Raw genomic sequence first — 25,603 nt, forward strand, 5'->3', positions numbered from 1 at the left:
GAACCCGCCACCTTAGGTGTACGTGGCTGGCGCCTTAGCCGGCATTTTACTATTTTGTTTTCCTAAATTATGGCATGAAAGTTGTAAAGTTTTTTTTGAGACAGAGCCTCAAGCTATTGCCCTAGTAGAGTGCCGTAGCGTCACAGCTCACAGCAACCTCCAGGTCCTGGGCTCAAACGATTCTCCTGCCTCCGCCTCCCAAGTAGCTGGGACCACAGGTGCCCGCCACAACGCCTGGCCATTTTTTGGTTGCAGCCATCATTGTTGTTTGGCAGCCCGGACTGAATTCGAACCCACCACCTTAGGTGTATGTGGCTGGTGCCTTAGTTACTCGAGCCACAGGCACCAGGCCAAAAGTTGTAAAGTTTAAGAAAATCTCCCTTAGATATCAGGAAAAGTCAGAACTTTCCTTCTGCCACTGGCTAAAGGCAAATTCCAAGCCTTATGTTCTCACTGAAGTCCAATATTAAGAAGCATTCTGAAAAATCAAAAACAAAATACAAAAACCAAAATGCTATACTAGACATAAGTACCGCAGCCTTAGTGATAAACATATAGTGAGAATATTTAAAATTAGTTACGAATACCCCTGAATGACTATAAATAACTTTCTATTAATCGTCCTTTTTGAATTTAGCTAAGTGTTCCCTTTTTCTTTTTAGGGCGCTGGGTCTCTATTCTAACTTCACATCAGTATCACTTAAAGAGCTTTTAAAGCTCAAGTTTCTAGGAAACATCCCAGAGTCTCTAGGGTTAGCAAGGGAAATTTAAAAACATTTTTCTTAAAACTCCACATAGTTGATTTTGATCAACATTCTCTCAATTCTCAACATTTAGAATTGAGAAAGAGGCTCGGCGCCTGTGGCTCAAGTGGCTAAGGCACCAGCCATATAAGGTGGTGGGTTTGAATCCCGGGCCCGCCAAACAACAATGCCGGCTGCAACCAAAAAATAGCCAGATGTTGTGGTGAGCGCCTGTGGTCCCAGCTACTTGGGAGGCAGAGGCAGGAGACTCGCTTGAGCCCAGGGGTTGGAGGTTGCTGTGAGCTATGATGCTACAGCACTTTATCCAGGGGGACAGCTTGAGACTTTCCTGTGCTGCTATTGTACTTTGCAGACTCTAAAACACCATCAAATTAAAATATACTATTTACTTCACAAAGGTTGGGAGAGCTTTGTCCATCTCCCTTTACCATACCACTACAGTTTAATGCTACTATTTAATTAATGCATAAATTATTAGTGTAAACTTCTTACCCTCTCTTTCTAGTTCATTCTAGATGCAGGTTCTTTGGGATAAAAATCATGTGGAAGAATTTAAAAATAATAAAAGAAAAAATTAAATAAAAAAATGTTTCAACAATGGAAAAGCAACAATTTAGGAAATTCCTAAGTAGCCCATTTCAGAATAATGCCTTGACCTCAGTACCAGCAAAACAACGAGTGAACGGAACCTCCCCAGTGATTAAAACCAATGTTTGGGGGTGGGAGAAAGAGGAAGAAAAGTTAAAGTGTCAACACTTGTTACAGACGCCATCCAAGTTGCTACAGTCAATTGCCCTGGTCTACATTAGAAATCAGTAATCTATGATGGGGTACCCGTTCGTTTTGGGCAGGGAAAAGGGAGTTCTTGGTAAACTGTAGTACTCTTACATCACAGTTATGCTGTTATTCTAAGGATGACTGATTGATTAACAGAATCTTGCTCTGTCACCTAGGCTGGAGAACAATGGTGTCATCGTACCCCAGTGCAACCTCAAACTCCTGGGCACCTCCTGATTTAGCCTCCTCAGTGTTTGGGACTACAGATGTGTGCTGCCACACCTGGCTAATTTTTTCCAGTATTTTTTTTTTTGTAGAGATAGGGTCTTGCTCTTGCTCAGGCTGGCTCTGAATCCTAGCCACAAGTATCTCCCATAGTGCTCAGACCACAGACCCAGCCAAGAATATACTTTAAACTATTGAAATCATCCACCACTGAATGTCATGCTTAAAGGAATCAGTGGTAAGAACTACTTATGATTTTATCAAGAACAAACTTACCTGAACTTTAACTTCTTGGTGACTGAGTAGAGGAACCAAATGAGGAACTATTCCAGAATCTATTACCATTTGTATTTGTTCATTGCCAGCATCAGTAAGGTAAGACAGGGCCCAGACTGTATCTACCAAAATCTATAAATAAAATAAAAATTTAAATAGCCTTGAGTATTTTCTCATTTTAATAACCCTTAACCATACAACCTATCTAAGATTGTTCCATTGCTTTCTTTCCTAAGCAATGGAACAACAACCTAAATTCATGGAAATTCTTGATATTATATTAAACATTAGCATCTATAAATGTCTGTACTAAGTATGTACATCTTTTAGTGATATTCAGGATATTTAGGTTAATTATAGTCCTAAACCCAGATTACTATCTCATCTTAATTTACTAAGCCATACACATATACTACATAGCATATAAAATAGGAGAAAGACATTATGCTACCTAAAGGCTGAAGGACAACAGGTTCAAAAACATTGTGTCTAATATATATACAGTAGAAGCCCTGAAAGAAACCACCCTGTAACTGGTCAACAGGAGAAATTAGGCCTGCTGTACTGATATGTACATGTGGTGCATTTCTGTTCTATGAAATTATGTCAACTATGGAGATTCTACTGTAACTGGAAAGACTGTACGTATCCGACATGCACAGTGGTTCAAAACATCTAGGCTAAATGGATATATTCAAGGAGCTCTTTAGAATTATGAGTACCATGGAGGTATGCCTAAAGCCAATACCCCAGTATTAGTATTATAGTAGTTTAGTTGTTTCCAACCATCTTGCTTTGCTTTATAAAATTGGAGGAAAATTCCTAAATAGTAAAAACTCCCCACAGCTGCAGATCAAGGTATTTTTAAAAACACAATCACAGGTCAACTTGCAAGATCTATGATTAAAAAAACAGTCCATTTGGCTCAGCGCCTATAGCTCAAGCAGCTAAGGCACCAGCCACATACACTAGAGCTGGAAGGTTCGAATCCAACCTGGGCCTGCCAAACAACAATGACAATTATAGCCAAAAAATAGCGAGGCACTGTAGTGGGTACCTACAGTCCTAGCTACTTGGCAGGCTGAGGCAAGAGGATCACTAAACCCAAGAATTATTATTATTATTATTATTTTTTATTAAGAGACAGAGTCTCACTTTATCCCCCTCAGTAGAGTACCATGGCATCACAGCTCACACAGCAACCTCCAGCGCTTGGACTTAGGTGATTCTCTTGCCTCAGCCTCCTGAGTAGCTGGGGCTTCAGGCATCCACCTGGCTATTTTTTTGTTATTGTTGTTGCAGTTTGGCCTGGGCTTGGTTTGAACCCACCACCCTTGGTATATGGGGCTGGCGCCCTACTCACTGAGCCATAGGCACCACCTTAAACCCAAGAGTTTGAAGTTGCTGTGACCAGTGACGCTATGGCACTCTACCCAGGGTGACAGCTTGAGACTCTGTCTCAAAAACAAACAAACAAAGAACAGCCCAGTTAAAAAATATATATATTTACACCAGCTGCTACTTATTTCCCACCTGCCAAAAAGGGCAGCCTCTGAAATTAAATTATATTTTAAAAAAAATGTAGGATGTTTTTCATGATTATATCTTTAAGTATAACAGGGCAGTATGACAAACTGTTAAACTGCTGCCTATAAATAATACAATTATTGACAAAGACACAGGCATTATAACTGTGTCTAAAATTTTACTTCCAAAGCCTTTCGGGAATGCAAACTCTGTCAAAAGTCAAGTCTGTATAAAACCTTTTTACAACTGACCAAGAAGCTCCTAAGAGGAGGGAATCAGTACTTTGCCATTGGTTCCTTCAGAAATTAAAGAAAAACTTGAAGGATATTTTTTAATGTAAAAAGAAGACATCAAATTAAAGAAATCACACAAAGAAAGTGGTCTCAACACATGTGAAACAACTAAATTCCAAGTTGCAAACGTAACTACTTTTTGTGGAGTATTATTAACATATACTAAAGTTTGTTGACACATATAAAAAATTTAAAGTTACTTGTTCATGACAACGTAAAACCAGATACATTTTTTTAAAAGTCGTGGTGCTAAACATGTCAATAATGTACTCAGACCAAAATCAGAACCCAAATCAAACTTCACTTCATATGTACTTTTATCAAAGCTTATATTCCGTGGCAAGTTTATAAATTACAACCACAGTATAATGTCAGCGTTTCACTTATGATTTGTGGAAGCAGTTCAAATTTTTCTTTTAACTTCTTTCATGGCCTGATTTAAGAACTTGTTAAGTGTTTACCTTAGAAGATTCTGTTTTTAGTAAACATTATATTTTTGTAAGCAGTTACTAAACATTTTATTAACAAGAAAAATGCAATATGGTTTGAGAAATTCTTCAGGATATAGCAAAAACAAGAAAAATGGAATCTAATCTCATCTAGATTGGGGTGAGAAAAACATTTCTGAATAAAGTCAACCAAGATGTTTGGTTTTCCAGCAGAGGCATAAACTTTGAGAATAAACTTTTGGAAAATCACCTAAAAGGAAAATACTAAAATTTACAATTAAATCAAAAGAACATGGCTATAAGGAGCCAAAACTAGAAACTGTTTACACGTTGTTAAGACCCTAGACTATCTGGAGCTAAAAACCAAAAGGTTTTAGCTTTCACGTCCACCTAGAATTCTGTACAACATGTCACTAACTGACATAGTACTACTCTACCTTTAAATTATTTCACAAGCTTTATAGAGCTTTCCAAACAAGGTGTAACTGTAAGAACAGAGACAAAAGCAGCTCATCACATACAGGTCACCACACCAAACTGTTTTTACAGAACCACACAAGCTCTTGGTGATTGCCACACATCTCATTCACGTCCTCTCCCTTACCCACTACACTCCCAGTTTCTGCAGCATACTAACAGTCTGACTTTTATAAGCAGCAGGGGCAGTTTTCTACCTCGTCACATTCCCTGAACTGTTTTTTTCTCTGCATCTGTATAGGTAAGAATAAGCAAAATATATGTTCAAAATCTTGTCTGCACTAATTTTTTTCTTGTTTGGATAATCAAGAGTTACCCTGATGAATAAAGTCAATTCAAAAGTTACTACAATTGGAAAAGTAAGAATAAAAATGGAATTAAAGAGCAAATAATGTTCATGGTTTGGTATACGTAAATACATGCAGTTAAGCAGAAATATTTCTCTCTTTTATCTTCCCAAAGCCAAAAATGTCACTACGTGTGTGTGTTCTCTTTGGCCAAGCTGTCAAAATGAACTTCCACAAACAGCTCATGAACAAAGACAAGATTTAGTGAGAGATAAGTGGCAACTTAAAAACTTTCAATGTGAGTTTTACAACACTAATACACTCACAGAACTGCTATTGCCCAGACCAAATAACAGATCTGCTTGTTTTCTTGACCAAAACTGTATTTTGTGATATAAACAGAGTACATATAAAAACACCAAATACACATTATAGCTGTTGAAATGGAAAAATCTGATTGCAAGTACACTGACAGGATGTCTTAGCATAACATTTTTCTCCTCCAAATGTGTGTGTGTGTGTGTGTGATATACATGTGTATATATATAAATATATGATGAGAAGCATTTACTCACATTTACGTCTGTGTGATGAATTAAAACACAAAGGGCTGGAAGAATCTGAGAAGAGAAATATATAGATTTTAAAACATAAATAGATAAAAAATACACATAATTGTATCTACTTTGATTAAAAAAAAAACTCATTTACCTCCTGAATGGTTTCCATTGGTGGTGGTGGGTCTTTGTGGCGACATAAGTTGACCATAACCCAAGTAACATTTCTTAAAAATGTTATAGGAATAGATGGACTTATGAAGGAAAGTAAGGGTTTCACAACTCCAAGACTTATGACATAATCTCTACATTGGGGCCCATCACCTATAGAAAGAAGGATTTATTACTTCAATCTTGACAATAAGAATTTTCAGAAAACAAAGCACAGGGTACAATATGCTCCTTCTGCACTTTAGTACTATTTTCTGTACTATTTAGTTTTATATAAAAGGTAGTAAAATAATCAAGTTCACATTCAAGGCCTTTGAACCAAAAGAAGTGACATAAGGTGCCAATGTATTCTTCTGCACATTATTCACATCTTCAGCTTTATAAACTGCTCCCTTATAAAATGTTTTTATGTCATCTAAACTCTGGAAGCTTAAGGGTTTTAAAAAATATTCTGTTCTTTTTGCCTGATGGTTCTATAAAAAAAAGGTAAAACATATTTTGTTGAGCAGAGAACTGTTGCTTTTTCCCTTCTCTCTCAATGGTACCCTTGGCCAGGGATGGTGTCTCACACCTGTAATCCTAGCACTCTGGAGGCCGAGGCGGGTGGCTTGCCTGAGCTCACACATTTAAGACCAGCCTGAGGCAGAGAGAGACCTCATCTCTAAAACAATAGCCAGACGTTGTGGCAGGTGCCTGTAGTCCCAGCTACTTGGGAGGCTGAGGCAAGAGAATCACTTAAGCCCAAGAGTTTGAAGTTGCTGTGTGCTGTGATGCCACAACACTCTACTGAGTGTGTGAGGGTGACATAAGACTCTGTCTCAAAAAAAAAAAAAAATCAATGGTACCCTTGGTTTAACAAACTTCAATAAAAAGATACATCAAAATATTATTAAAGAGAAAATATTTGTCCAATTTATATTTATAATCCAATATCAGAGCATCAAAAGAGTATAAACTATAGATTACTCCATATATTGAGAAAACTATGTCAGAAAAAAGGGGAGAACCAACAGTCTTAGACTAGCTGGTTCCCAATGTGATTTTTGAGCTTTAGCTCAGACTTACTGAAGCAAAAACTCTGTGAGTCCAGGACTCTGTATCAATGAACCTAGGTGGGATTCTTATAGCATTCTTAAGTTTGAGAACCAATGCTATAGAGAACTACCAAACTTAACTTCTGTAACTAGACTGTCACTGTAATTACTAGTGTGAAAACATGGATTACCATAGGTGAAAACATTTTTCCTTGCATTATATTTGAAGATAAAATATTTGCTCTTTTTGCTTCGATGTATTCTAATTAATTCCGGAGTATCAGTGGAATCAAAAGCCAAAGATTGTTCTAAATCTAAAATTTAGGATTAAAGCAAAGGAGTGAGGGATATAGAAACAACCAACTTCCTTCTGCTTGAGCATCATGGTACCAAAGGAAAAAAAAGAAAACAATAGCATTCTTATCGCAGTTAGTAGTACACCTTACACCAAATAGTTCACAGAGAAATCCTCTCTGAAAAACTCATAACCATCCCCTATACTGACCCTGTACAAGACCACTGAAGAGGAGGTATATCAAACTAATACTGATTACTTCCATGCAAGAACACGAAAGAGTCTGGCAGAAGTAATGTTTAGAATCCTGCTTCACTGAATTAGTGAGACCCCTAGAAAAAGCACCTGAACCCCACCTCTAAGCTTTGTGAACCAAGTGAGAAGAGCAATACAATTCAGATCCCAGATGTTTTATATTTTCTTCTGGAGGGCAGTTCTTCAACTTTTTGAATTTGGGTTAAGTTAGGCTTTAGGTAAAAAACAAATCCTTGAAATATTAGAAATGTCTTCAATACATTAACTGCCATGTGAGTTGAATTTAACTTATTATGCTAGTTTTCACTCTGGGGTCTTGTGAAGCATATATAACTCACACATCTCTTGACCTAATAAAACACCCTAACCTCAAGGAAAAAATATTTTTTTCTAGCCTGTCAGTCAATGTTTTAATCATTGTCTCTACAATTATTTATCAGAAAAAAGTGATAGGTATGGTAAAAACATACCTTGATGTTAAACATTTAACTTGACTGTCAACAAGCTACAGATATTTTCTATTGACTCATGAAGATAGTAATATAATATTACTGTATTTTATATATTACTAAATTTTAATGTACTAAAGTCTGCAAAAGATATACAATGATTTCATTTTAGACTCTTCTCAGAACTACCCTGTATGTGGTAACAATTGCTGGACTGGTATTCCACTAAGTTTTATACAAACCTATGATATTTCCCAGTGCCCACACGGCTTGCTCACAGACATTCTGATGGGGTGAATGGAGAAGCCTCAGGAAAAGTGGCACAGCATCTGAAGGAGGAAAACGTAAATTCACACTTAAAGTTGAAGACAACAAATGCTAAACCAAAAATCAATCTTGATTTTTCTGCTAACCTATCAAAAATATATTGTTATTTAGTGCTGTTTATTAAAATAGCATTATTAGAAGTGTTCTGACTAGCAGACTGCTTATTCAGCATCAAAATGAGTTTTGAAATACAGGCAAATATTAAACTTATAAAATTTCACTCATAATTAAATCTGGATTTATTTCTAATTTAGGATTTATTCTTATAGATTAAGTATTATCCTCAAATTTTAAAAGTCCAATTGTTGAAGTAACTTGAATACACAAATTTAAATTAACACTATGTGGTTCTTTGGACAGGCTAGTGATTTCTGGGCCATATGAGACCTTCTGAATCAGAAAGTGATTCTGTTACTCAACAAGGATAGGAAACAGATCCGTATCTGAACATGTGAAAAAAATATTGGACTAAACAACTTGTCTTCCTTCCTCTGATATACGTATTATTTTGTAAGATGCTACTTAAGTATATGTAGATTATGTTTATTTATAATAAAAATTAATTCATTTATCCATTATTTTTCATTTATTAAAACAGACTAGCAATATTAAATTCTAAGCCTCTTTCTAATAGGTAACATAAAACAGAAAGGAAAAAAAGTGAGGACTTACCTAATACAAAACACCCCCCCCCAAAAAAAAACACAACAAAAACCACCTAAACACAAACCAAAACAGTTTTAGTAGGATTTCAGGTAATTATCTTTTCTAAGTAATACTACAACAAAAACAACTTCATAATAAAATGTTTACTTGGATAATACCTTTGTTTCCTTTCAAAATCATGTAGAAATCCGTGTTTGCAATTTTAACAAGCCTAGCTAACTACCCTACTTATATATTTAACTACCTTCTTTAAAATTATTAATTTCTGTTTGACAGAAGAATCAAACAACATTCACGTAAACAATACACTTTATTACTTCTGATAATAACTTTCCACATACATCTCTTGAAACATAAAAGATAATCAATCTTATTAAAAATAAGTGATAAACTGTTCAAATCATTCACTTGATCAGACTACTTTATATAAAATTTCTTTAATATTTGATAGCAACCTCAATAAGAGCAGCTGAGAGGCAATATGACAATGGGAAAAACTCCTTTATTCCTACCAATATCCTATAAATAATGTGACAATAATGTAACCTGCTACTGTAATTAGGAAATGTCCTCACATTTAGAAAGGAATCAAGTGAATTTGGGGGAACAGAAAATGTTAGTTATTTCAAGAAGATGATTAATGTAATACTTAAATTAAGGTGGTCTATTTCAATAACCCTATGTGTGACTTAGTAGCTATTATTTTATACATAATAGCTATTTACAAATAACTATGTTCTTTTAGGAAAATCATTTTATTTTTCTGACTCTATTTTTAAAAATGGGAATTTTGTTTGTTAATAACTTACTGGACTGAACTACTGCTTGAGTTTGTTCTGAGGTTCCAGATGCAATGTTTGTCAAAGCCCATGCAGCCTCGAACTGTAAAGAAGGACTACAAAAGAGAAAAAAGAAAAAGTAGAGATTTCTATGTTGCCCAAATATCTACTAAACATTCAGCATTTTAGATGTAGTAAATATTTTGTTTCAAAAGATATCTATCGGGTGGCACCTGTGGCTCAAAGGAGTAGGGCACTGGCCCCATATACCAGAGATGGCGGGTTCAAACCCGGCCCTGGCCAAAGGAAAAAAAAAAAAAAAGGCATCTATCCATCCAGCTTTTTTTTTTTTCACCCTCCCAGGACTGTTTAAAAATATCTCTTCAGTATAAAAAGCTCTTCTGTCCTTATTTTTAATAAGGACTTTTTATTAAGATATTTGCCCAATATTCCTCAGTTTTCTCAAGTATATATTTGGTCAAATTAGCTCTTGCCAATTTTCAAAGCTTAAAAACTAAATTCTTCATTCTCAAGGTCCTTGTTGTCCTTTACCTTCATCTGCTGGCATTAGTACACCTTTTGCCTTTTCATTTCCATTCATAGCTCCTTTTTCTTCTCTTTTCTTTCTTTCTTTCTTTTTTTTTTTTTTTGAGACAAAGTCTCACTGTGTTGCCTTCAGGAGAGTGCTGTGGCATCACAGCTCATAGCAACCTCAACTTTTGGGCTTAAGCAATTATCTTGCCTCAGCCTCCCAAGCTGCTGGAACTAAAGGTGCCTGCCACAATGCCCGGCTATTGTTTTGCTGCAGTTGTCATTGCTGTCTGACTGTCCCAGGCTGGGCAGCCTTGGTGTTCGAACCCACCAGCCTTGGTATATGTGGCCAGCGCTGCAACCACTGTGATATGGGTGCCGAGCCCCCTTTTCTTTTTCTTTAAAGATCAAACTACTAGAAAATCTGGCCTTCTCCCAAAGCTATATCCCAAACTTTTAAAAGATAATGTACTTACTTGTCATCTCTTTCAAGACAATGGACTAATATAGGCAATATTCCAGATTTTATTAAGTCATCAATTGGTGGATTTCGATCACTGGACAAAAGCTTCCTGTAAGAGATATAAATAGCCTACATGAAACTTAATGGCATATAATATCATAATTAAATTTAAATTCACATTTGACAGACATTATCATAAATCTGAATATGTAGTATAAGTACCCTCTCTGAAAGTTTTACTTTTTATAATTTACATAATGCGTCCACTTCTCCAATTATAAAAAGATTAATTTATAAATTAAATTTACAAAGACCACCGATAATTAGGAAAATATGACAGACATAAACTACTTCATCAATTTTATCAGTACAATATTATTCCCTCAATAAAGTCCTGACCACAACTTATAAAAAGATAATTAAATGTTTAGCATGTATTATGTCTGCCCTTATTTTTGAGCTCATAGAAGTGGGTAAACTTCAAAACAGCATTTACCTTGCTAAAAAAGGAATTAAGAAGTCACCAAAATACTCAAAATTATTCACACTAGGTCACAACAAAGTCAAAGGACAAAAGCAGGCAGGCTACTGGCATATCTGATATTTATAGCAGATACTAGTACTTCATTCTTCTCCATTTATCTTTTTTTTGAGTTTTATTTTGTCAACCTCAGTAGAGTTCCATGACATCACAGCTCATAGTAACCTCAAACACTTGGGCTCAAGAGATTCTCTTGCTTTAGCCTCCCTAGTAGCTGGGACTACAGCCACCCGCCACAGCACCTGGCTATTTTTTAGACACGGGATCTTGCTTCCTGAGCTCAGGCAATCCACCCATCCCAGCCTCCCAGAGCACTAGGATTACAGGCATGAGCCACCACACCTGGCCTTAGTACTTAATTCTTCATACTACTTTATATACTAAACTAAAGGTCATAAAAGTAAGTCCAATAGCATTCTCATATCAGCAACTAAAGAGAAATGAAATAAGGACAGTAAAACATAGGAAAAGATCCTGAAAGATGCTAGAACTATTGAGGTGGACAAGACATACATTCCTGCTCTCATGGAACTTACAGGATCCAAAACAAAACCTAGTGCCTATTTTCCCATGTGGTAAACCGTAGATTTATAGCTGATAAATCCTCTATGTGGCCTAACACAAATCTTTTATCTGCTTTAACCTCTGGCATCACTACATAAAGGCAATGTTTAATAAGTTTAGCCAGATCACTGCTCTATATAAACTAAACAATGGTTGCTTACTTACTACTTTATCAATGTAAACTCCTTGACTAGCTTTAAACTGCTCTACAGATTGGCTCCTTACCCAACTAATCTGAATCTATGTAACTCAGCAATAGGTCAAGTTGTCTGTCATACCACTTAAATCTTATTTCCATCCTTCATATCCTATTCCCCTCCCTTGGAATTCCTCATCCTCAATTTGAATAATTCAAAGTCTACTTCAAGTTCTATGTTTTACACAACACTATCTTTGAATTCTAAGAGTATTTACATAACATAATCCTATGTCTATTACTGAGAATTAGTTTGGGACCATTGTTTTGATTTGTGCTGAGGTGCCAGTAGTTTTGCCCATACTTGCTTTTCAACATCAATGTAAAGCTTAACATAGTGATAAAAGGCAAATAAAGTCTTAGAAGTATTACGAAACTTTGTTTGTTCCTGGTATTGTCTCAAAATCTCTCAGGGATCCATAGATCATACTTTGACAACCTCTTGTCTTGGGGATATTGGGCTTTAATTTTCTTGCAGAACTCATGTTGAGAAGAATTATACCAAAACTGGCTCGGCACAGTGGCTCACACCTGTAATCCTAGCACTCTGGGAGGCTAAGGAAGCTAGATAGATCACTTGAACTCAGAGGAGTTTAAGACTAGCCTGAGCAAGAGTGAGACCTCACCCCTACTAAAAGTAGAAAAACTAGCCAGGCATAGTGGCACATGCTTGTAATCCCAGCTACTTGGGAGGCTAAGGCAAAAAGATTGCTCAAGCCTAAGAATTTGAGGCTGCTGTGAGGTATGATGCCACAGCACTCTACCTAGAGTGACCCAGTGGAACTTTGTCTCAAAAAAAAAAAAAAAAAAAATCCCCAAACTACCAATTATTCAACTGACAATGGTGAACAAAATCAATTTCTTAATCATACTTCCTATAAACATTAGTCATTTGGAGATGTGAATGGTTCTCTGATTTCCAGTCTATATTAACAAAGTCCTCTCTAAGAAGTTCTTTTACCTGTGGTACACAACCTTGTAATTCTGTAATTTCCCTGCCCTAGGTTATTTAAGCCAAATACACAAAAGTGAGAAAAGTCTAATAAACATAAAAGGGATCTGTGCACTCCCTTTTGACTCCTGTCAATTCTTTTTCTACTTTGAAATTTCACAACTTGGATCAACTGCTTGCTTAAATATCTCTTTCTTACTGATAATCACAATACAGGGTATTACTCTTACAATTATACACATACAAAGCAAGCATAGTATACATATTATCATACAATCATGTCTTCGTCAATGTATTTGTTAATACAAAGGTCTCAGTAGTATTTCTGTAGTTCTTATCTTAAAATCAGAGTATAGGTTTCATAATAGAAATGTGCAAACCAACTTGGTATCTCCTACCTGGGAAGACACTGGAGGCGTTTGCAGCCCTAAATCTTTTTTTTCTTTGAGACTGAGTCTCACTCACTCTGTCACCCTGGGCAGAGTGCTGGGTGGAGTGCCATGGAGTCATCATTGCTCACAGCAACCTTAAACTCCTGGGTTAAAGTGATCCTCTTGTCTCGGCCTCCCCAAAGTGGGACTACAGTCTTGCACGACTATGCCCAGCTAGTTTTTTCTATTTTTAGTAGAGACGTAGTCTCTCTCTTGCTCAGGCTGGTCTTGAACTCTTGAGCTCAAGCAATTCACATGCCTCGGCCTCCCAGAGTGCTAGAATTAAACAGAGCCACTACGCCCAACCAGCCCTAAATCTTAAGTTTCTGTTTGTCTATACCAGGGGTCCTCAAACTATTTAAACAAGGGGCCAGTTCACTGTCCCTCAGACTGTTTGAGGGCCACACTGAGGGCCCCAGGATGAGTTGGCTGCTAAGCAGGACAGGCAGCAGCGGCAAAAACACCTGGTGGGCCAGATAAATGTCCTAGGCAGGCCGCATGTGGCCCATGGGCCATAGTTTGAGGATGCCTGGATACACTGATGTATGAACTTATATGTCTTGATTTATTGTTTGATAAAAGGACTCAGAAAAATTAGTTACCTGATAAGGCTTTGAAGAATCTTTTTATAAAATTAAACCGTAATTAGTAAAGAGCAAAGCTTCATAAATAAAAGTTTTCCTATTAGTCTATGGCACTAATTTGTCAAATCAATTTTTTCCTAGCATCTGTATGTATATTTTCAACTTAAAAAATTTATGATTTTTAAGCACACCAGAGAACAATTTTTAAAAATAAATTCAGTTGGTTCATGACTGTTTACTGCTATTTGCTATAAAAGTTAAATTTGATTGACAGGACTATTATATAGTAAAAAATCCAAAATAAAACCCCTGTGTAAGTTATAAAATTTAATTATGTTCTCAAAATTTAACTTACCTAGCAGCTTGAACTGCACTTAATTGAATTCCTTGGTTATCACTTGAAGCATTCTATTAAAAAAAACCAATTTATGATGTAAATAATCAATAATAGTTGTTGAGCACAAGAAATATAAATGAAGATGGGAAAAAAATAACTTACTTGTACAATAGCTTCTAGAGAGGTATTTTGCTGGGAAAAAAGAGAAAAAAAAAACTATGTTAACATGTCACTTTACAATTCTATATGTATGTGTCATCTTTCACTAGTAGTTTTAAAGTTGTCAGAATAACAACTTACCACTCTATAATCACCATCTATATCAGAGTCTTCACAGATGTCTTCATGTGGTACATTTCTTCTCTTTAAGAGATGTTCATCTCTTTTATTCTTAAAAAAAATCAAAGAACTTCAGTTTAAAAAACAATCTAAATACTTTCATTAAAAAGTAAGGCAAGCATGTGCCTACAAACTGAAATATATAGTACCTTTAAAAAGTAAAATTCAAATGCAAAAAATTAAACCATATTGTGAATTAAACACTTAAGCAACACTAATTTGAATCCCAAACTCCAAATATTCCATTTTTAATGACCAGTGAACTATGTAAAAATAAACAAAACAAAAATAAAAGTTTGACTACAGAAGATAGTGTCTAGTTTAAGCCAGAACCAAACACACATATTTATTTGAAAGTACTAAACCATTTTATACATCATCTAAAAGCTTTTCTTTATCACCTAAAAGCAAAGTCAAAGCAAAAGTTGGGAGTTCAAAATTAGACAAAAGCAATGCCTGACAAAGCTCAAGGGCCATTTGATTTCATTTAAAATGTTTGAGGCAAATTTTCAAATATATTTTCAACTACAACCTACCTCAATACTTGAAAAGTTGATGGAATTTGTTAAGTAACAACAAGTTCTGTTCAGGGCATAACCACTGTCCATTAACAGCAGAACTATTTAGTATAACAGTATCTCTATGACTTATACTTTATAAAAATCATTAAAAATTACAAAAGAAAAAAAATCCAATAAGTTGTCTATGGGTAATGAAGAACTGTATCCCCTCAACCTCAAAAGGTGTCAAATTTAATCAAAATTTCTTCAAAAGAAAAAGAAATGCTAAGGAGTTGAGATTTTTGAAAGCTTAACTATATTAAGTAAATAAAACATTTTACACATTTTACATAAATACATATTTGATATTCTGTACATACACTATAACACTGCCAGAATTATGCCTAGAAATATCCAATATTAATCACTCACCTTCCTTAATTCAACTACAACTTCATTCCGTTGTCTTCTCATAGTCTATAAAAAAATCAGTAATATTTTAAATATCACCTCAAATTCCATCACCCAGAGAAAACTATTAACATTTTAATGTATACTCCTAATTTTTTCTGCTAGTCCAAGTCATATTTTACTTATAATAAAGATCATACTATCACACCAAATAGATGGCTTTGTATCTTCGTTTTACATTTCAATATACTGAAAATCTCTTTGAAATTATCAGTTAATCTATAATACTGAATATATCAATTTTAAAAACTGTTAATATAAGGTTTATAAAAATATAGAGGTACAAAGAATAAAAGAGCCCATAATCTTACTCCCTGTATTAATGAACCAATGACATTATACAAAGTAACACATTTACAAGGTTAATAAATCCAGAAAAAAAAGCAAGCCTAGGGAACTTTTCAGCTCACACATAGTCTTTTTCTCTAAAAGTAAACACTACTAGATTTATTATCAGTTGGATACACATGTACTATTTATTCTGTTCCTCACTTTATTTTGGTTTATCTACAGACCTTGATTTATAGATCTCCCATGGTGGCATAAACGTATTTCATTCTTTCCAATGACCATATAACTATTCTATCAAATACTGTGACCATTCTCTTATTTTTAAGTATGTTTTCGTCATTTATAAGTTACCTATTGTATCAATACATACTTACTGTAAAAAACATTCAAATGTTTAGAAATAATACACATTCAAGTTGTTTCTACATATGGGTTCACCTCATTCTTTCTAATGACTGCATATCCCAAGACATATTAAACAGAAATACAAGTCACAAAGTATTACTTAGAAGTCTAATAAATACCTCAAGCTTATATCCAAAATTGAACTTTTGATTTTTAACAAACATACTCTACTCCTATCTTGGCAAAGGTCAATTCTACTCTTGCAGGTACATAAGCCAAAAACCTTGCAGCCATTCTTGATTCTTTTTCTCTCACTTACACACCCAATCTGTTACCAAATCCTGTTTCTAACCTTCAAAACATATCCAAAATCCAAACACGTATCACTACCTCCTATGCAACTACTCTAGTCTAACTTACCATTATCTCTCACCTAGATTAATACCAAAAGCCTCCTAACTTGTACAACCCTCCTGCTCTTGCTCTCTATTATTCCTTCCCAGCCTATTATCACATCAACCAGAGGGAACCTTACAGGGAGTCCTAATTTTTATGTGCAATGGGTTCTTTTGGCAACCTGGTAAAATCAGTGGACACCTTTTCAGAGAGTATTTATAAATACGCAAAAGAAATACACAGATTTCAAAGGAAAGGAATTATGTTGATATACAGTTATCAAAAATGATTCAATATGAAAAAAAAAATATATGAGTATTTATTACATTAAACGGCTTCTAGCAGTGGGTCTAATAACTACTATATTTTCAAAATAATGATGACCATAAGTGATATTTCAGGATATCTGCAACAAAAACAGTGTGATTTTTATTGACAGTGACAAATTCAAAGGTAACTAATACTACTATGGTTTACTGGCTGCATTATTAAGTAAAGAAATACTGCCAGCTAAAAGTTAGTGAAAATAAAGATGAAATTTTTTTCTGAGTTCTCAGGTCTTCTTGAATGTTGCCTACAAATTCTGAGGGAGGAAAGGTTCAAGGCCTCAGTAAAACACTTCTAAAAAGTCAATCAAGATCACATTACTCCCCTGTACAAAACCATCCAACTGACCACCACTTCAGAGTAAAAGTCCATACTTTGTATATAGTAGCTTAAGTCCAGTCAAATACTCTCATCATATCCACTGCCTGCTTTTTTTTTAATTGTTGGGGATTCATTGAGGGTATAAGAACTAGGTTACACTGATTGCTTGACCTTTTCATGTCAAAAGACCACATTAATTTAGCTATACTCAAGTAAGGCCACATTCAAGAAACTTCAATTAGATACACATAAAAATGTATATTATTTTGTCATTAATTACTACATACTTAATAACTTTTAAAAATCACAACTGTTAATTTTAAAGTTAATAATTCAATTACTGGGCGATGCCTGTGGCTCAAAGGAGTAAGGCGCTGGCCCCATATGCTGGAGGTGGCGGGTTCAAACCCAGCCCAGGCCAAAAACTGCAAAATAATAATAATAATAAATAATTAAATTACTTAGTTGTGTCTGCTTTCTGTTGGAAAGCATTTGAATTTTGGTTGCAGCATGAAGGCTGGCAATTTTAGGTGATCCTCTAGATAAGGTCAGTGATTTGTGACCTTAAGGGTGTCTTGATTTGGGTTAGGTAAAAGAATGTACAAGGTGTCCCCAAAGTCACCTAAAGACATCATACATAGGGAAAATGGGAAACTGCAGCTAAATGTACATTTACAAAATATTCATTACAAAATATTTATGAAATAGTCTCTACATGTTGGCCACTTCTTTGCAAAATTTTACACTGAATATTTTTTAAATACATGTACATTTAGTTACAATTTCCCATTTGCCTTATGTATGGTGACTTTTGGGACCCCATATAGACTCAGAGCAATATGTGGATAAAAAGCAAAACTTTTTTTTTTAAGGTATTCTATTGCTATTTTTCCACATTTCAACTAGATATTTCTTAGCATCAAGCAATGACTATTTTAATGTCATCTACTGAGAGTTCAGTCAATTCCATCTGTACTCCTTTTGATACCTTGGTCATATCAACTAGGTGAAGCTGGAAAGCTAACTTGAGTGTGATGTCATGATTCTCAGAGTCCTTGAACTTTTCGTTGTATTCTCCAATTAATAAGTCTATAAACGTATTCTTCAAGTGATTCCCATATATCGTCCTACTGATCAATAACCTTTGCTAACTGGGTAAAGTGTTCATCCAAAATTTCCTTTTGAAAAAGGTGTGTTCTGAAAAAGACAGCATTTTTGAATCCTTGGATTTTTTTGCCATGTACAATATAACTTAGTTTTACTTTGTAAAGAGATACTCGGGTCATTTTGATTTGACATGATCACACAGAAATGCTGCATTCCTTTATAAATCTTCTTTTAATAATTCACATTGTTGATTCTGTTCTTCATAAAATTTAACTACCTGTTGTCAAAGAGATAAAATGCGATAGACAATGCACTTTAGAATGATACTGAATACATCACTCAACTTTAGCATGTTACAAAACTGATGACACTCTACTGTGTTTGCACAATATAGTTAATAATAGCTGTAACTTGTTTTAACAAGTGTCATTTAAAATAGGAGCCTTAGTACAGACATTTTCCTGATGCAAAGTAATGATGAAAAGAAATGAGAGCATCTGAATCTGTTAATATCCTTTTTAACTACACGATAAACCCTTTATGGTTTCCTATCATGGAAAGTGCACTGTCTGTACTCTCAATAAATTTAGGAAATTCAGTCCAACTTCATGACAATTATCTTGAAAGTTGTTGAAGATATCTATTCTCTGTGTTCTGCTCACAAGACTGCCCAAAGTGAGTTACTCTTCACTGTCAAGAAAATCTTCTGTTAAGACCCAAACGAAGTATAAAATCCGTGCCAAGTCAATAGTATCAGTTGATTTATCCAAAGCAACTAAATAATACATATTTTCCTTTTTAAGTATTGTATGAAGTTGTTTTTAAAATTTTAATATTTTTGTGAAGACAGGATTTCCCTATATTCCCAGGCTATTCTCAAACTCCTGGACCCAAGTGATCCTCCTACCTCACCCTCCCAAAAGTGCTGGAATTACAGGTGTTAACTACCATGTTGGCCTACATCAAGTTTTGTTAAGACCTATTCATTTTATCTTTGCTTAAGTGAAGCTAAGGTACAGATACAGATTTTTAAAATATTAGGACTCAATTTAAAAATGCTTCTGAAGCAGGCTATGAAATGAATAAAAACAATTAGCTATGTACTACAATAATTGTTTTAGCATCTACCATTTCTCATTTAATCTTTACAATTTTATGAGGTAAGGGAAAAAAGCCTTTATTTCCTTTTACAAACAAGGAAACTGAAGCATAGAGAAGTTAAATTACTTGCTGAATGCTGGCCAGGATTAGAACCCAGTGTTTTACAAAGCTACTAGAACAACTACGTCATACTGATTCCACTTGCCTGGAAGTCAAATAGCATTCCACTCAATTTGAGAGCCTACAGTTCTCACTAAAGCAAAAGTACTACTACCAAGACAATGAGTTATGCATAGTATTACAATATAAAATCATAAATGACTCATAATAAGCAACAAAAAACTATGTCCTAGGTCTCACACAAAGAAAATATTATCTGTATTTAAAACCCCTAGATAAAAGAGCCCAAGTGGAGACTCCCGAGAGAGTTCTTCAGTTCTTTCCCCCTTCCAGAAGCTCTGGTGCTTTTTTCTTGCCTTTCTAACTTCTAATAAAAGTTCTACCTTACCACTAAAAAAAAAGAAAAAAAGAAAAAGAAAATATTATCAGTAAAATGTCCTTAAAAGACTTTTTGAGAAATTAAATAAGGTAGACTTCTGATAGATAGAAGTATTTCTTGTCTAAGAAAAGTTTATATGATTAATCAAAAGTAGCAGGACTGAGGTATAATGGGCATTTCAGTAGAGAAAATTATCATTATTATTATTATTTTGAGACGAAGTTTCACTTTGTCACTCTACATTACGGTAGAGTGCCGTAATGTTATAGAGCTCACAGCAACCTCAGACTCTTGGGCTCAAGAAATTCTCTTCAGTAGCTGGTAGTCTACAGGTGACTGCCACAACGCCCAGCTATGCTTAGAGATGGGGTCTCACTTTAGCTCAGGCAGGTCTTGAACTCGTATACTCAGGTGATCTGCCCACCTAGACCTCTTAGAGTGCTGGGATTATAGGCATAAGCCATTGCACCTGGCCTTTATAGAAAATTATTAAATAAATAAAATCCGAAACAATTATATATTGCATATCTACAAAACTGTATTTTTTAAGGTTTTATTTTTTTATTAAATCATAACTTTGTACATTGATGCATTTATGGGGTTCAGAGTACTTCTTCTATATACAATGTAAAATGTTTACATTGAACTAAGTAACAAATCTATCACAATTATACTCATTTCTTAATAGTTTTCAAATGTACCATTCATTGCATCATGCACATTAGGTGAGGTGCCCCTCAAATACTGTCCCTTCTCCAATATTCCCTTCTCGCCCCTCTTCCCGTCTACTTTATGGACTATAGTTATGTTTTGCCATTCATATGCACGTGTAGGTGATTATATATTGATTTCATAGTAGTATTGAGGACACTGGAGACATTTTTTTCTATTCTTGAGATACTTTACTAAGAAGAATATGTTCCAGATCCATCCAGGTAAACATAAAAGATATGAAGTCCCCATCTTTTTATGGCTGCACAGTATTCCATGGTGTACATATAGCACAATTTGTTAATCCATTCATGGGTCGATGGGCACGTGGGCTGTTTCCATGTCTTGGCAATTATGAACTGGGCTGCAGTAAACATTCTGGTGCAAATGTCTTTGTTGTAAAATAATTTTTCATCATCTGGCTATATATCTAGTAGACGAATTGCAGGATTAAACGGTAGGTCTACTTTTAATTCCTTGAGTGTTCTCCAAACTTCTTCCCAAAAAGGTTGTATTAGCTTGCATTTCCACCAGCAGTGTAGGTTCCCTTCTCTCTGCATCCACACCAACACCTGTAGTTTTGGGATTTTGTGATGTGGGCTAATCTTACTGGAGTTAGATGATATCTCAAAGTGGTTTTGATTTGCATTTCTCTGATGATTAAGAGTGATGAGCATTTTTTCATGTGTTTGTAGGCCCTGTGCCTGTCTTCATCAGAGAAGTTTCTGTTCAAGTCTCTTATACATATAGAAATGGGGTTATTTGTTCTTTTCTTATTAGAGTTCTCTGTAGATTCTAGTTATCAGACCTTTGTCGGAACCATAACTTGCAAAACTCTTCTCCCATTCTGAAGGTTGTCTGTTTGCTTTACTGTGTTCTTGGATGTGCAAAAGCTTCTTAGTTTGATCAGATCCCAGTAATGTATTTTTGGTGTTGCTTCAATTGCCCCCAGAATGTTTTGTTTGTTCTACCCTCCCCCTGAATAAGTCAGAGGTTTTGAAAATTTGGAAATACTAATAAAGGATTTATCAAATCAATTTACCACTATATATAATAACAGACTAGGGCTATTATCTAAAGAAACTTTTTGCAAAATAAAAAGTTGACAATTTCTTTATTATAGAACAAGCATTTTCTTCTCTTCACCAAAGTAAAGGGAAAACTATGAACGAAACTGGTAGAAAAGATACCCTATGCACTTCAGCCTGGCAGCATCCACCCGTGCTTTTTACTGCAAAAAACAAATGCCTTAAAAATAGTATTAGACATTTTCAAGTGATAACCCCAACAGAAATCAAGAAAAACTTTTATTTCCCTTGTATCTCATGAAAAAACTATACAATACAAGGCAGATTCTTTTTCTAAGTCTGTCCTCAGGGAGCTGCCTTTGTATACTACATGCAAATATAATAGTTGTGAGTTCCTATGACTTACACTGCCACAGTAAGCAGCACTGTCAATTAGAAATCCAAAAATCTGCCAAACTGGCCAAAGGTTTATTTATAGGCCAAAGAAATATCTAAAGGACAAAGGCTACAAAGGGGTGGGAGGGCAGCATTTACGCAGGTCACCCAGATTTTTTATCTCTTTGCCTGCCATACAGTTACAAAATTTTAAATCCAGGCAAAAGAGGTAAGAAATTTCCAAAAAATTTCAAAGCAGTGAACCTTAAAAAAACAAACAAACCCAGAATATCATTTCTATCTAAAAGAAACTGTTTGGGGGTAGCGTTAGCCCCATATACCGAGGGTGGCAGGTTTGATCCTGGTCCAGGCCAAACTGCAACAAAAAATAGCTGGGTATTGTGGTTGGGCGCCTGAAGTAACAGCTACTTGGGAGGCTGAGGCAAGATAATCACCTAGCCCAAGAGCTAGAGGTTGCTGTGAGCTGTGATGCCACATCACTCTACTGAGGGTGACAAAGTGAGACTCTGTCTCTAAAAAATAAATATAAATAAACCATGTTTTTGTATTTAACATGAGAGAGCATGGCCCGGGCATGTGTCCCAGCTACTTGGGAGGCTGAGGGAAGAGAATCGCTTAAGCTCAAGAGTTTGAGGTTTCTGTGAGCTGTGACACCACAGCACTCTACTCAGAGTGACATACTAAGACTCTATCTCCAAAAAAAAAAAAAAAAAGAAAGGAATAAAGGAAGAAAGGGAGGAAAGAGAAGGGGAAGGGAAGGGAGGAAGAGAAGAAAAATTTACCAGGCTGGGCAACACAGCAAGATGCTGTCTCTACACAAATATTTTCAAAAATTAGCTGGGTATGGTAGCCAGCTAATATAGCCATGCCTATAGTCCCAGCTACTGAGAAAGCAGAAGTGACAGGATAGCTTGAGCCCAGGAGTTTGAAGGTGCAGTGAGTTATAAATGTCCACTGCATTCCTTCCTGGAAAACAGTGAGAGCCTGTGTAAAAAAAGAAAAGAAAAGAAAGGAAAGGAAAGTGAAAGGAAAGGAGAAAGAAAAAAATTAAATACACATGAGAGATCTTTGCACAGTGAATGGACTATAATAGCTGCACAATTTGAAAATGGACTAAATAACACTGATTTGTACACTTCAAATTGGTGAATTTTATGATAGGTAAATTATCTCAATAAAGTAGTTTAAAAATGTTACATACATAAACATGGCTTAATATTATACTACTACTTAGATCCTGCTGGAAAGCATTCATTCACTCGCTCCAATGTTTATTAATCATCTATTTGTAAAGCACTAGGAATATGAAGATAAACCAGACATAGCACATCTATGCCTTTGTGGAGACAGCATTCTTATAACACAGAAACATAATTTAATAAAATAGTAAAGGAAGGCCCAACCAACCTCTAGCAAATATTTGGTGCCAACTCCACCCCCCCCCCAAGACCATTCTAAACATGCTACCTGATTTTACTCATTTAATAAATGTGCTACAACATACAAACAAGGTGCTCTGACAGTATAGAAGTAAAGTACTAAAGACTACATAACCAGCCCACTTTTCTTTTTTTTTTTTTTGAGACAGAGCCTCAAGCTATCCCCCTGGGTAGAGTGCCGTGACCTCACAGCTCACAGCAACCTTCAACTCCTGGGCTCAAGCGAGTCTCCTGCCTCAGCCTTCCAAATAGCTGGGACCACAGGCACCCGCCACAACGCCTGGCCATTTTTTGGTTGCAGCCATCGTTGTTTGGCGGGCCCAGGCTGGATTCGAACCCGCCACCTTAGGTGTATGTGGCTGGCGCCTTAGCCACTTGAGCCACAGGCGCCGAGCCCCAGCCCACTTTTCAAGACCAAATGACGATTTATTTAGAGAAAGGCATTCCAGGTAGAAAATACAACACATACAAAAAGAACTATAAAAGATACCGCATGCAGAATTTGCTGAAAAATGTCTGAAGCCAGAAATGACCCATAGATGACCCATAGGCAAAGAACCAAATCAATCATGTCACAAAAGGCTAAGCTACGCTTTTTGGAAAAATGTTGAGTTACTAGGTGTTTTCAATCCAAATGATTGCCACAACCCAAACATACTTGGTAAGTACAACCTAATTAACATGATAAGCCAAAAGCTAAAAACACCATAACTGCAAAAGTAGGCTTGCCCATTCCTTTTCTATTTGTCTCTCCCTTCATCTCTGCTTGTTGATTTCTTCAGCAGCAGCCATCATGCCTTTGCTGAACAGTATATATACTGGCACATGGCATACAATTAGTAAATAAATTTTGAGTTTTAAATTTATGTCAATAACAGGGAAAATTTAAAATATCAAATAGTGAAAATGCTTACTCCAAGTGGGCCAATAATTAATATCTACTAGGGAGAAAAACCTTATCCTAATTCTTCATTTAGAAAAGTTCACTTAAGCAGTAAGTTTAGTTCTAATTTTCAATCTGTTAATTTAATTCTCAGAGATAGTACTTATTAATAGTATCAGATAAAAGTTTTAAAGTTATGCTGGTTATGGGCAAAAATCTTCATAAGCAGAATTAAGTTCTTATCTCTTTTTAACAAGGGGAAATTTTAATGGAGACTGAGCATAAGAGAAATTTGAAAATAAATTCAGTGTAGGAGGCCCAGAGTTATTCTAGGCAAGCTATTGGAGCAATTCTACTCTAGAGATGTCATACAATCCTATCTAAATTATAAGCACTGAAACTTATTAGTATGGGCCGTGCTGTGGCTCAGTGTGCATGTGTATGCATGTGAGCAGCATGCTGGCAAAAAAGAGGAGATTTGACAGGGAAAGAAAAAAGATCAGACGTGACCATAGGTTTGGAAAATAACAACATATAAGCTCTCAGAGCTGATAAATGCTGCAAGATAAACTTTCAGAATCACAGAAAGTGACTGAGGACAACATATAAAGAAATCAATTACACTGAAGAAAGGTGTATTTAAGTTTTTTATGAGCACAAGGGAAGGTACACTAAAATGAATGGATACCAAGGGATTGATCAAATGCTAGCAAGAATGGTCATTTCCCTTCACACCTGGTCCTTAACAGAAATAAAACTTCAAGAATTGTCTGAATAAAGAGTTGAAAACTCAACTCATGGGAAAAGACACTGGGAAAAATTACTGAGGAGATGAAATGAGATATAACCAAATTAAGTTGTTAGAACCCAGGTTTTATAAAACTACTTGAAACAGTCTGATATCTCTGCTGATCTTGTGTGTTCTCAAGTGAAAATTATATTTTTTCCATTTATAAAACAATATCAAATTAAAATGAAATGTGAAAAGCAACAAAGATTAAAAGAATGATTTCAGACCAGGCATGGTGGCTCACATCTGTAATCTCAGCACTCTGTAGGCTGAGGTGGGTGGACTGCTTGAGCTCACAAGTTCAAGACCAGCCTGAGCAAGAGTGAGAATCCAGGGCAGTGCCTGTCGCTCAGTGGGTAGGGCACCAGCCCCATATACTGAGGGTGGCGGGTTCAAACCCAGCTCTGGCCAAACTGCAACAAAAAAAAATAGCTGGGCCTTGTGACAGGCGC

The 25,603-nt window shown here is 35.6% G+C and overlaps 1 protein-coding gene across 1 annotated transcript in view; it reads right to left on the reverse strand.

Moving 5' to 3' along the window:
* KPNA4 (karyopherin subunit alpha 4) overlaps positions 1-25,603 on the reverse strand; it is a 65,845-nt gene that overhangs the window by 16,099 nt on the left and 24,143 nt on the right. Inside the window, exons 2-11 of the mRNA XM_003794634.3 lie at positions 15,479-15,523; positions 14,508-14,597; positions 14,370-14,399; positions 14,226-14,278; positions 10,616-10,711; positions 9,639-9,724; positions 8,079-8,165; positions 5,787-5,956; positions 5,651-5,695; positions 2,043-2,174 (exon numbers count right to left, since the gene is read on the reverse strand). Coding sequence (XP_003794682.1) covers positions 2,043-2,174; positions 5,651-5,695; positions 5,787-5,956; positions 8,079-8,165; positions 9,639-9,724; positions 10,616-10,711; positions 14,226-14,278; positions 14,370-14,399; positions 14,508-14,597; positions 15,479-15,523 — 834 coding nt within the window. The remainder of the gene's footprint in view (positions 1-2,042; positions 2,175-5,650; positions 5,696-5,786; positions 5,957-8,078; positions 8,166-9,638; positions 9,725-10,615; positions 10,712-14,225; positions 14,279-14,369; positions 14,400-14,507; positions 14,598-15,478; positions 15,524-25,603) is intronic.

The sequence above is a fragment of the Otolemur garnettii genome, unplaced genomic scaffold (genome assembly GCF_000181295.1).
Source record: "Otolemur garnettii isolate 467f Iridium unplaced genomic scaffold, OtoGar3 scaffold00084, whole genome shotgun sequence".
Taxonomy (NCBI): Eukaryota; Metazoa; Chordata; class Mammalia; order Primates; family Galagidae; genus Otolemur; species Otolemur garnettii.